Raw genomic sequence first — 12,669 nt, forward strand, 5'->3', positions numbered from 1 at the left:
GCAAAGGGGTTAATGGTAAAAGGGTAATGTGATGTGTAAATCTCCGATAAAAAGAAAAGAAATCCCTTTTTTCTCTAGCTATATCGTAGTAGATGATAGAAAGGATGTCGGAGATTTATAAGTCAGCGGAAATATGTCGGAGATCTACTCAAGCGGTTCGGGATGGCCGAGTGTAATCCAATTGCCACTCTGATGGAGATTAATGTAAAGCTTCCAGTAGAGGAAGGAGAAGAACCTGAAAGTCAGAGTATGTATTGCCAGCTAGTGGGCAATCTTATTTATCTAACTCTCACTAGACTCAATATAGCACAATCAGTCAGTATCGCAAGTCGATTCATGCAGAAGCCGAGGAAACGACATCTTGATACAGTTTGTCGAATACTATGGTATGTAAAAGGCACGATGGATTTTGGTATTTTCTATGAAAAAGGTGGTGAATGTGAAGTTGTGGAATTTTGTGATGCGTATTACTACAAGAAGTTTGTGAAGTTTCCAAAAGAACTTGGCGTGACAAGTAGAGAGTCAGCGCTGAGGGGGAGTGCTGAGAGTCATCCCCGACTCCAAACACTTGTGCCGAAGGGGACGGGCAGTGCGGTGTGGTGCGGGCCCGGTGCAGGCCCACATGAGTTGATGCATATCCTAATTAAACTAGGAATTTTATTCGATTAGGAGTTTTGTTTAATAGTTGGTATTTGGTATTTGAGCCCTAGTCAAACTATGATGTGGTAGGTTAATTTGTCCAGTTAGCAAACTCTAATTGGTTAGAAGTTGTTAAAAGAGTTTTAGTTGGGTTTGGGTTCTACTGAAAGTTAAACTGGATGTATTTTGGGGTTAGTTTCTAGAAGGTGTTGGAGTTTCACTTTTAGAAAAGGAGTTCAGATAACGTTAGAAGGAACTTAGAGTTTGAGTTAGTTTCTACTTGTTTTTGTTAATAAATTGTGGTATCAAAATTTTATTACTTTGATCCTTGATTTTCTACATAAAAACGATTATAATTACTATTATACCCTTAAGATTATACCAATCAAGCAACATATATATATATATATATTTGTTGACTTTTCATATGGGACACATAACACAAAAAAGGCACCGATTTGATCATAGCCGTCCAAAATTGTAAAAAACAAATTGGTGGATAGTCCATATTTGTTTAGAAAAATACTAGTGATTATATGGTTATTATGGGTAAAGACTTTACGGCCATGATTGAGTTTGTGCTACCTGTAATGAATCTAAGCCGTTAAGTGAATCATAATCACTTGATTTTTTGTTGTTGTCTAAAGTAATTAGGGTTAAGGTACGAAGGGTAGTTTGGTCAAAATAATATTATGCAACAAGTAATTCGGCCCAGGAATAGAACCTAAAATAGAAAGTGTGGCACAATTGTAATTAAAGAGAAACACACCGCCTCAAATAAATGACGTGAGCAAACACAAGACGCAGTTCTTCGGATTTTCTCTTCCTATAAAAACCTTCACTCACTTCTCAAATTTCTACTCATAATCACAATCTCGTTGGACCATAATCGTTCCTAATTTGGTTTCTGCAAGTTGATTTTGAAACCCATCTCTGAGATTGTTCTCTTTCTTTTCTTGGTTTTTTCTCAGAGGGGTCCTTCTGGTACTTGTTTTGGAGACCTGTTTCAAAAAACAAAAACAGCTTTCTTTTTATTGAGTTCTAAAATATGGAAGAGTGTAGTCTATATGATTATGAAATGGTTCCTAGTAATCCATGGACATCCCAAAATAGGCGACGTCGTCAAGGTATACTAAACTTTCTCTCTGGGATTTATTTTAATTTCTTTGTTTTGTTCACTTGTAGAGTACATCCCAAAGTAGTTGAGGAATTTCATTTAATTTTATTTGTACGTTTTTCTTATACAGTGATGTGTGTTTTTCTTATAGGGTTTGCATGGATTCTAGAAACGTCTCTCTCTCTCTCTCTGTTTTTTTTTATCATTATGTTTTGAATTGAAAAGTTGTGTTGTTGCTTGATAGATAATTTTGGTGTTGATGTTAGTAGGGAAATAGAAGTGGGTTTGTGATTGGATTGAGGTTTTTTTATTTGGGCCATTAAAAAAATAGATATGTTATCTGTTGAGGAATTACTTATTGTATATGGGTTTTTAGGATTGATGATGAATTATTCATTGGTTTTAATTTTCATATATATTTTTTAATTTATACCAATGTTTAAGCTTGAGTCGACCTTCTTCTGCCTTGGGTGAGTTCTTGAGCACCTTATAGTTCTTAGATATTGATCTTTAGTATTGTTTCAACTTTCTGCCTATAGGATTTGGGATGTGAGGTTAGGGTTGTCTATTATATCTTCTGTAATTTAATTTTGAACTGCAGAGCTCTATTTTTATGTTAGTACTATCTCTTGTTTATGGAATTGGCTTATTAGATGTTGAGGATTTATTGGTAGACTGAAGTACTTACATTATGTGGTGTAAAATTTGGCTGTTTGTTTCACTTCGCACTAAACAGAATGGGCTTTTGTAGCAGTGCAGTTTTGTTTTGTAGGTTTGTCTTTCTTTCTTTTTTTCTTATTACAAAGAGTTCTTATTTCGTTTTGTGCTTTCAGGATCCTGGCGACCCACAGTACCTTCATGGGAGAAGAAATTCTGCTTTTCTACATGCGCAATTTCATGGAAACAACTCTGTGACACTAAGAAGCTGATGTCCTTTTACAAAAACATTGCTCAGTGGGATGATTCATCTGGCGAAGAGGCATTTCAGAATGCGAAAGCCCGGTTTTGGGCAGAGACAAATGGCTTCCCCTTTGATATCCCTCTGCCCGATCCAGATATTTATACTGATGAAATTGACTGGAATTCTGACATTGATCCCGAGCTGCCATTGGATTTGGATAAAAAACCTCCAGCTCCTATTGATGAAGAGAAGGATGAGAAACTTGGTTGGGATTCTTTCAACTACCCAATCCCATGCACTGGATGGGGTGATGATGAAGACCCAGTTAATGAGCCCTCTAACTGCCCAATCCCATTCATTGGATGGGGTGATGATGAAGACCCAGTTGATAATTCTCCTGCCGAGCCCGCTAACTGCCCAATCCCATGCACTGGATGGGTTGATGCTGAAGACCCAGTTCATGATTCTCCACCCAAGCCCACTTGGGGAAATTTTGATCAAAATGTTTATAATAACAATGAGAGAAGAGATGTGGAGCAGAATTCATGGGAAAACGATGGAGTTAAAGGTCAAGGAAATTGTGATGGAAATGCTGATAGTGATACACGGGATTGGTGTGGTTGTGAAAGTAGAGCTAGGGAGAATAATTCATGGGAAAATAATGGGGGTAATTCATGCGGTTGGGGACATTGTGATAGTGATATTAACAAGCTGCCTTATTTGGAATCCCGAAAAAATAATGTGATTTTGGAAACAAATAATGGGAACTGTTGGAGGAGAGAAGGTGGCGCTCGAAATTCTTTAGGGTATAAAACTTCAAGGTTTCAAGGTGACAAGCATCAGTTGAATAATGGTTGGAGGAATTACAGAGGATGGAAAGGAGAGAATTTCCTTGTGGGCTCGATGCGTTCTTCTGGACCTAGGAATCATCATCTCTCTACCAAATCAAAACATTCTTGGTGGGTGAAGAAGCCAATTTTTTATGCATTCTTTGCATTCCTTTATTATTTTTTCGTTTTTCTTTTGGTTGCTTTAGATGGCATTTTACAAGCTGTATGTTGAAGTGTTGGATGGTTGATGTATCTTCAAATACTTTATTTTTTCGGCATTTAATGATAGAAACCTGTGATTTATACATTTCAAATAATTCAGACTGTTTGATGGGATTTGCTACGGAATTTCGTGGAAAGGCATTTCGCAGGTGACTTTTGCATTAGAGAACAGCCACCTCAGATGAATTAAATGAATAACAAAACCTGCTGAAATGTGAGCCTGTGTGGCACGAAATGCCTTTCCACGAAATTCCCTAGCAAATTCCCTGTTTGATATGTGCAATTATATATGGTCATTTCATCTCTGTGATAGACCCAACCTGATGAAGAGTCTAAGTAACATTAATGCAGGATTTAAATTTTCATGCACTCCTCTGCTTGTGTTAAAGCATCTTGTAATATCACTCTCCTTTCATTTAGAACATCATCAGTTCTCACACCTCATTGTAAGTTCTATAAACTAAATAAAAAGAAAGGGTGGAAGATACCCAAATAGTAAGTTTTGAAAATTTTATTTCTACAAAATGAGTTTCCTCACATCTGGCTAGTTTTTTTCTCCAGATTAAAATTTTCACAAAGTAAAAAAATTTAAAAAAATTGGGACCTACCTATTACTTAAGCATTCTTAATGGGTCGAAAGGATGTGATCAAAATTTCATTGAATTTGGATTTCAGAGTGTAACTGCAGTATTCATTTTGCAGTAGAAGGTCAAAAATCCTTAAAATCTGACTTCTATATAGTATTTTCATTATTGGCACCGGGGTGTGGTGTAGTTATTAAATGTAAATGATGTCTTCACCACTTTTATTCTACGCAGAATTATCTTTCATATGACACCGATTTTATAAATTTTCGACATCATTTGCTGTATATTTTACTAGAGCCATAGGAGACACGCATTAGGTCCCACTTCAAATATATACTGAGTCATGGCTGATCATGTTCCAGTCATAATCATCAATCATGCAATATGTAAATATCCCTCTATTTAAGAAGAAAACTGATCAAAACCTCCATAAATCTGATTGTTTAGAGTAAAAGTAGAGGATGCTATTAGACTTAATGATAAAAGACTTGAAATTTTCATTAGAAGCACAAAGCAAGGATCACAAAGGTAAGATTATTTTTTTTTCACATTTTAAATGATGGGCTATTCTGGTCACATGTTTTTGTTATCGTAATTATGTCCTAATGATTTATTTAGTGATGTCTGTGCTCCGGATTAGTGTATGTTGTCGTTGTTGTTTAGAGCTTTAGCTCTGTGTCTTCTCCTGAAAACATCCTGTCTGAATCTCTTAGTCTCACCTTGTATCTCCATGAACGGCATTGTCTCGATGCCCTCCTTTTCTCTCTCCAACATTCTTTGCCTCTTCATCACCGCCATGGCCGCCGCCTTGTTCTCCCTCTCTTGTCTCTCTGCCTCTTCCTGTAAATCCTTCTGTCAAATTTGTGAAGAGCTTGGGAAAATTTTGGGAAATAATGCAAATATTATTCTATTTACAACACTTACATCTAAGATATATTTTTCTAAATAAGGCAACAAGAAGCATGGCAGTATGGTTAAGTGCATGTGTTTGATGGGTTAGGATGTTAATTTAATTTTCAATATAATGTCTTTTTCAATAATTTTGAAATTTTCACTAGATTTACAGATAATACACGAGAAATTTGGGATTTTTTCAATAATTTTTCAATTATTCAGAGAATTTTGTAATTATGCTTGAACACAAAGAACAAGACATGGTTTCCTTGACATAATTTAGGCTAAATTCTAAAAGTACTTGTCACCACACATATCTGCGAGAAAGGCGTGATTACTCCTTGTCAGAAATACATGGAGAGATGAATATTAAAAAAGAAAATTTTCAAATGTGGAAGGAACCTTAAAAGAAAGCAACTTAATCATCCTACCTTCAATCATGGTTATTGGTGAAAGGTATGAGGTGTTAAGGGGCTTGGCAAACAAATTTTTTGAAAAGCTAGTAGGCCAAGATCTTAGGATCTGAATAACAAAATGGTCTTTTAGGTGGCACCTCAGGAGAGCCACTAGAAAATTGACATGGTGTTAATAACAAAAACCAGCAACAGGGCTGAAGCTAGATATGCCTAGAAGATTGGATTGGGACTTTGATGGTGGTTTCGTGGTGAAATTTCCCCTTAGCAAGGGGTTTGAACCTAATATAAAAGCCGGAATGAAGGATGCTGTGCTTCATAATTCCAAGGGATGGAGTAACAGTGGCCGGCTAAGCCAATCTAGGCATGGTTATTTTTATAAAAGTGTGTAAAGAGATCATCCAGTAAATGATCTTATAAGTGGAATGACCAAAGGAAGGTCCACAGAGAGTGAATCTAGACTGATTGGTTACTATCCTTCTGTATCTTAATTTTTCTCTTTGTGTGTGTTCTTTCATTACTGAAAAAGACCTAATAGAAGTCTTCCATAAATGTAGATTCCCACTAATGCAAAATGTGACCGGTTATAGTGTAATGAAATTTTCACTATATTGAGTCTAGCGTTTGTTGGTCACTGGTAAAATGATCAGGATAACCTCACTTTCCAAAATTTGTTATAACATGTTTCGTTATCCTGAAAACACTTGACTGTTAAAAGTACAAATTGCAATTACTAGTTTAGGAATAATAAGGGAAGAAGAAAACACCTTCATTTTATCGACAAGAACTTCAATAATAGTAGCCATTACAACATCTTAATAAAGGTGGAATAAAAGTCGTGATGCGGCATTTTCCTTGTGAAAAACAGACTAGCTAGACGACGAGGCAGCAAGTTACCAAAACCACGAAAAGTTTATGGTGAAACTAATTGAAGCTACCATGCATTTGATAAATTTTCAAAGAAAAAGAGAGGAAATAACCATTAATATATCTCATTTAGTTCACAAAGAAACATTATTCAAAGAGTACTTTGTCATTTTTCAGTAATTCATGCCAGTTTCTATAGTTTCAAGGGTATATATATATATATATATATATATATATATATATATATATATATATATATATATAAGTGTGTGTGTGTGTGTATAAAATTATGTCCAGAAGTGAGAGGGGTTCTGACCTTATTCTAAGGATACTCCTGTCACTTTAGAGTGACTTATGTCTATTATGAAACTTTACAGTATCTATCATTATGTGCAGAAGTAGGATGTGTTCTACAGGTTGCACTGAAAGAAAGATCTACCGGTTGATGAAAGAAAAAGCTTAATGTAACTAAAGAAAATAGAAGGAAAGAGAAAAGAAAACGAAGATTTTGGGCCAAATATCAAGATAACAACAAAGAAATGGCCAAACCCCTTATAAAAAGAGAGAGAAAAGAGTACCTGGAGATCATGTATGAGAGTGTCAAGGGATTTGATCTTTCTATGAGGCCAACGAGGAATACCAAATTCTCTGCATTTCCTCTTAAGTACAGTAAGTCCAACCTTAAGATTTCTCGATGCTTCTGTGATTGGAAGGTCAAAGTACTTAGCAAGATCAGATAGAGCAATGCTAGCTATGTGCTCTGCGGCTGCCCTCTTCTTCTTCTTAACCAAATCTGCAATCGTTCATTGAAACTATTAGATAACTGTAAGCAAGAGACAAGAACTCTGCAAAAATATCACCAACTATGCATGAAATGGTCAGGATAATAATTAGCATTATAAATGGAATGTCTAATTTTATTTTATTTTTCAACGGTAGTGAGAATTTATTAGAAAAAAAAAAGGGCCGAAGAGTACAATGCTAGCAAGACATTCCACCCTGACTATGGAATGTCTAAAATATAATCATGGGTTTTGTTTATAATTATAAAGAAAATTGTAAAATAAAGACCTGGATGCTTATGAGTTATGACAGAAATTCAAAGAAATATAGCCTGCAATATAAAAATATAAAACCTGTTTATAGCTTTATTAGCTTATTTACAAGTAACAAAGTTCCAGGTTAACTGTTTTCTAGTAAAGAATGGGGCATGTCTTCTCGCAAACAGCATATATTATTGGCTTATTTTTCAAAAAGAAATGAAGTTAACCCATGGCTAGTCAGGCAAAATATTGAAATCTTGGCACTTTTAAGGTTTTAATATTTGAACATTTACTGACTTGTTGGGTGTTTTAGAAAGTGTAGCATAACTCGGAAAATAGCAGCTTCCCAACCATGTAAAAAGAAGAATTGACTTAAATGAGAGGAGAATAATTAGTGAGAAAGGAAAGAGAAAAGTAGTGGATAAAGAACATAATAACAAGATACATATAGTAAATATTTTTGGTGATAGTATGCAAAATGGCATAGTGATTGTCACTTTTATCAGTATCTTGCAAGTAGTCTCCGATGTAAGGAAACCATCAGTATAGGAATCTTAAGCTGATATGATTATCGTGTCACATAGGTATTTAGTTTGTCAGGGGACGATAATATTTTCATTCTTATAGAAGCAAGGAAAACGGGTATCTCCATCAGTCAAGTAGCGTATGACAGAAACTAATCCATTTTCAATTTTGAGAGACCACTAGGATCTCACCATTCCTTTAGGAGGGGGCTATAGGTATTCTTGAAATTTTCAAAAGATCGAGTAGAAAAAGATTCCAACCTGGTACCCTTTGGTCGATTTGTTGACTTCCAAGTGACCCCTGTGCAGCAATAGGATGAGGATGAGAGTAATGATCTTCGTGAAATATAGGCACAGTTCTTGTTGAGTGGTAAGAATTATCTTTGTTCTCTCTGCACATTTCCACGGGAGCAAATTTTGCTACCTCATTGCTTTTTGTTCTGCACCTCAACTGGAAAACTTTTTGAAGATCATTGGCCAAAGTCGGTATTGATTTCAATTTTGGGTTTCTGAAAAATAAAATAAGTTTTTTGCAATATTAATTCAATATGGTGTTATGATAATTGATAATGTTTAAGATACTATTAGTGATTGTACTTTGCCTATGGTGTTATCATAACACTATTAGTGACAAATCGTAAGCATTACTCCATGAAAAATAACTGAAATAATTGTGCATTCAAAAGTTAAAGATTAATATTTTCACTTAATTTACATGTTGTCCTACTTCTACAATAAAATGATGAGAACATAACGATTTTCATGTGTAAAAGCAAGTAATATTTTAGGATGGAATCCAGAGTGTTGTTGATTTAGAGATGATATCTCCTATAAAGACCATTTATAGACATCCATACTCAACCTCTACTAATTCCACATAAAAAAGCTACCAACCTGGATTGATGAGCCATATGGATAAATTACCTTCATTTTCTTGGAAGGGTCAACAAAAAAAAACTATAAGAACATCCTACAGATTTTTATTCTTATCCGAGAGTTGATGCTTATAATAATGAAGCAAATTGGCTGTAGATTTGAAGTGAATAGGTGATTTATATAATATAAGGGGATGTGATTCCTGTGTAGTGCTCTGTTGGTCATTGCTATAGCTATTGCATACCTTCGTATCCTTTTGTTTCTCTTGTTTAATGTAAGTGCTGATAAAGAATAAAAAACTAAAATAATGTCATCTCCGAAATACACACAACTAGTTAATCATGGAGAAACAACTACAAAATAGAGCTGACTCAAATGTGGGCTTAATATCACCAGGTAGCGATGTCTACAATAAAAAAAGAAATCATATGTACTTGTTTAAAAAATATCAGTTTCCCTAAGGTTAACAAAATTGCATGCATCCATATGACGTGATAAACCTTAAAACTTCAAAGTATCAATTGGGGTCGAACCCACATATAGGATCGATGGCAGAAACTGGACGCAAGGATCATGGACATAAACAATGATAAATCTTGATGTCAGGTGGTAGATATGAAGATCTCTATCACTATGTTATTCATGCCCAAGATAGCATCACCACATCAACAGACTCCATCCATCTTAATGAAGCGAAGCCTCCTCAAATAAACCAATCCCCAAAATCATGACCATCCAAATGGTGGAGAGAAATCTACATGGCTGCATAAACACTCTAATTATGGATTAAATGCCTTCGGGAAAACTAATAATCAGAGACTCTAAGGATTCAATACATATAGTCTACATCTATCCCTAACACCAAACCCAGCTTCTTTTTCACTAACACAATCAAGAACTAGCCTAGTTGCAATTCAGTGGCCATGCATGAAAAACTGAGCTCACATTATATCCATGAGGCAAAAGCTAGATCCAATGAAACCAGGGAAAGAATCTACTCATACATCATGGCAATGAGTAGGCTGAAATGATTAGAAGACTAGCTAGAAGCCATACAAATCATTGCTTCTGATCAGTGTTTTTCTTTTCACTAAGCAAGAATTTATTACAAAGAAGGCTGAGATAAAACAGAGGTGCAAGAAGTCAGAGGCCTAACAGCTTTCAATCAATGTGCAAAACCACTTACATTGACTTGGAAGTTGGAACATGGCCAAGTCAAATTGGCTCGGCAGGGCTCCTAACACTTATTTGAGACTCCCTAATTCTATGTAGTCCCTTGGCTAGAAAATCAGCAAGTATTTCATTGTCATAGCAAAGTGAACTCAGTAATGGATTTGAATAATAATAGAATAACGAAATTCGAAGGCATCTAATAACATGACCGAGAATACAATATTCATCTTGACCACCTCATGATGAGAACTGAACAAATCATCTCTCAAACATGAATTCAACTCTGATAGACGAAATGTTTTTACATCCTCTTTTAAACGCTATAATAGAAGTGAAACCATCGCCAACTCAACTCAACTCAACTCAACAAACCCTTTGTCCCAAACTAGTTGGGGTCAGCTAAGTGAAACCATCGCCATTCAAAAAAAAAAAAAAAGTTAATTCATTAAGATGATGTTGCGATTTTCCTTGTAATTATTGTGGATTAAAGTCTGATGCAACCACATCTCTTGACACCGAAAGTCTTATTCCAAAAAGAAAGCAGAAAATGATTCTTAGGAAACTTTACTAGTTGAAAGATTATCTTTGATAATTAGCTTAATTTTTTCGCAAATAAAACTCTTGTTTATAAAGTCTAGAATGTCTATTAGAAAACCTACTAGAGTCTAAAGCAGGTATCTTTCTATATGTCAGTGCATTAGTTTTAGAATATTGCGAGGATGAGAATTCTTATTATAAAAGATGTATGAGACATTTTGAGGGGGGGGACTTTTTTTTATAAATGAATTGGAATTCTCTAGTTTGAGTTTTGGCTCAAGTTTTCTTCTTCTCTTCATACATTACAGTTTTGCAAAACCATAAACTAGTTGGTTGAGGGTATTTTAGGTTCTTCCTTCTTCCGCTCCACTAAAGTTTTACTGTTACCTAATCTTCAAAATTAAATCATAGGTACTGAATTTCATGCCAAATTCAAATATTTACTGCAATCCTATGCATGCTTCCTACTGTTTCATAGGTTGTGTTGGGACCCGGGTAGAACTCACCCTTAAAAGCTAGCTGTTAAGGGGAGGGTGTCCAAGCCCTTCTAAGCTCATCCACACAACTTAACTTATCCGACGTGGGGTCTTTTTGCTTTTGCGTTGAACCCCCAACAATCTCCCCCTTCACATGGAAGCAAGATGGATAATCTCGCCACGCCACACGACAGCAACGTGAGAATCTCGAGATCTTCTCCGAGGGAATTTCACTGTCCTCGAAGGTACACCAGGGTTACCGAGATTTTCCTCGAGCGATTATTTCCATCCTTGGGGTTGCCATGCCCCGGCTCTGATACCACTTGTTGAGAAAATCTGCTGGGCAAATTCAATCCAATCTTACACAAATTAACAGAAGGATAAAAGTAGATACAAACCACTAATCATCTCTCAAACATGAATTCAACTCTGATTGAAAAAATGTTTTTTCACATCCTCTTATAAATGCTATAATAGAAGTTAAACCATCTCCATTTAAAAAAAAGAAGTTAAACCATCAAGATGATGTTGAGATTTTCCTAATAATCATTCTGTATTAAAGTCTTGCTGTTAATTAATCTTCAAAATTAAATCATAGGTTCTGAATGTCATGCAAAATTCAAGTGATGACTGCAATGCCCTGCATGCTTCCTATTGTTTCATAGGTTGCAACATATTCAATTCATTACAAAAGAAAATGAAGACAAAAAAGGGGAAATCATCACTTTCTCATTTAATTGATAAAAAATAGAAAAGGTGAAAATGCAAGAAAAGAAAAAAGCAATACCTCGAAATAGTGAGTATGGAAGGAATTGGGGCTGAAATGGTAGAAACTTCAATGTCAAATGCAAGCATGCAGAGCCATAAACCAATCATCTTCCCTTCAAAGAGCTCTCTATACTTAGGAAATTTAATAAGAGGATGGGCTACCATTTCCACATAAGAACTTGGAGAAAACATAAATTCTCTCTCCACAATTTTTTCCTTTCCATCTTCTAATCGGTAGACATGTATACTCCTGATCAGCTCTGCAGAAAGAAGAGAGAATCAGTTAAGAGTATTAAAAAAAACCCAGAAATGAAAATTTAAAATTTTGAGCAGAAAATTGATTAGAGAAAAAACCCAGATAAGAAAGATTAAAATTTCAAACAGAATGTCAATATGAAAATAAATGCAGATGGGAAAGTGAATATTTCTGCATGCAGAGGAGAAAGAAGAAAAGTTTTAGGCTCTGTTTCATATCAACATATTTTTTTTACTTTGTTACCTTCATTGAGGATGTTTTTGAAGACAGCAAGAGCAGTGAGAAGAGGGGGTTTAGAGGAATCCATGAAGAAAACATGATTCTGTCAAAGGAAGTGAAGAGAAGAAATGGGGGGAAGGTGAGAAGTAGCCCATCAGAGGTTCTTTTTATACACAATTCATATGTATATATAATTCTTTTCTTTTCTTTTCTTTTGCTTTTTATTATTTGGGTTGCATGATTAAAAAAAGAAAAATACCAAAAAAACCCACCCACTGAGAGGAAAATTTTCTCTTGTATCATTTGGGTTTCATGATTAAAAGTGAA

General features: G+C 35.2%; 2 protein-coding genes across 2 annotated transcripts; one reads left to right on the top strand and one right to left on the bottom strand.

Moving 5' to 3' along the window:
- Positions 1-1,338: 1,338 nt before the first annotated feature.
- LOC143886678 (protein RKD5-like) lies at positions 1,339-12,496 on the bottom strand. The gene is made up of 6 exons (XM_077390744.1): positions 12,367-12,496; positions 11,887-12,127; positions 8,299-8,546; positions 7,049-7,263; positions 5,016-5,136; positions 1,339-1,640 (listed from the first exon to the last, which is right to left on the bottom strand). Exons 1-6 carry the CDS (start codon positions 12,428-12,430, stop codon positions 1,507-1,509), a joined length of 1,023 nt encoding a protein of 340 aa, XP_077246859.1. The 5' UTR covers positions 12,431-12,496; the 3' UTR covers positions 1,339-1,506.
- LOC143886677 (uncharacterized) lies at positions 1,443-3,794 on the top strand. Its single transcript, XM_077390743.1, has 2 exons — positions 1,443-1,766; positions 2,590-3,794. The coding sequence occupies exons 1-2, from the start codon at positions 1,688-1,690 to the stop codon at positions 3,717-3,719; spliced, it is 1,209 nt and encodes a 402-aa protein (XP_077246858.1). The 5' UTR covers positions 1,443-1,687; the 3' UTR covers positions 3,720-3,794.
- Positions 12,497-12,669: the final 173 nt, after the last annotated feature.

Source organism: Tasmannia lanceolata, unplaced genomic scaffold (assembly GCF_043159265.1).
Source record: "Tasmannia lanceolata isolate RefF3 unplaced genomic scaffold, GAP_Taslan_0.1 ptg000011l, whole genome shotgun sequence".
Classification (NCBI taxonomy): Eukaryota; Viridiplantae; Streptophyta; class Magnoliopsida; order Canellales; family Winteraceae; genus Tasmannia; species Tasmannia lanceolata.

Excerpts from the sequence above, each read along its gene's own strand:
- LOC143886677 (XM_077390743.1), top strand. The coding sequence starts at position 1,688 with ATGGAAGAGTGTAGTCTATATGATTATGAAATGGTTCCTAGTAATCCA. Across the intron at positions 1,767-2,589 it reads AAATAGGCGACGTCGTCAAG|GATCCTGGCGACCCACAGTA; the intron begins GTATACTAAACT and ends TTGTGCTTTCAG.
- LOC143886678 (XM_077390744.1), bottom strand. The coding sequence starts at position 12,430 with ATGGATTCCTCTAAACCCCCTCTTCTCACTGCTCTTGCTGTCTTCAAA. Across the intron at positions 8,547-11,886 it reads TCCATACTCACTATTTCGAG|AAACCCAAAATTGAAATCAA; the intron begins GTATTGCTTTTT and ends TTTATTTTTCAG. Across the intron at positions 5,137-7,048 it reads CTCTCATACATGATCTCCAG|GAAGAGGCAGAGAGACAAGA; the intron begins GTACTCTTTTCT and ends AAGGATTTACAG.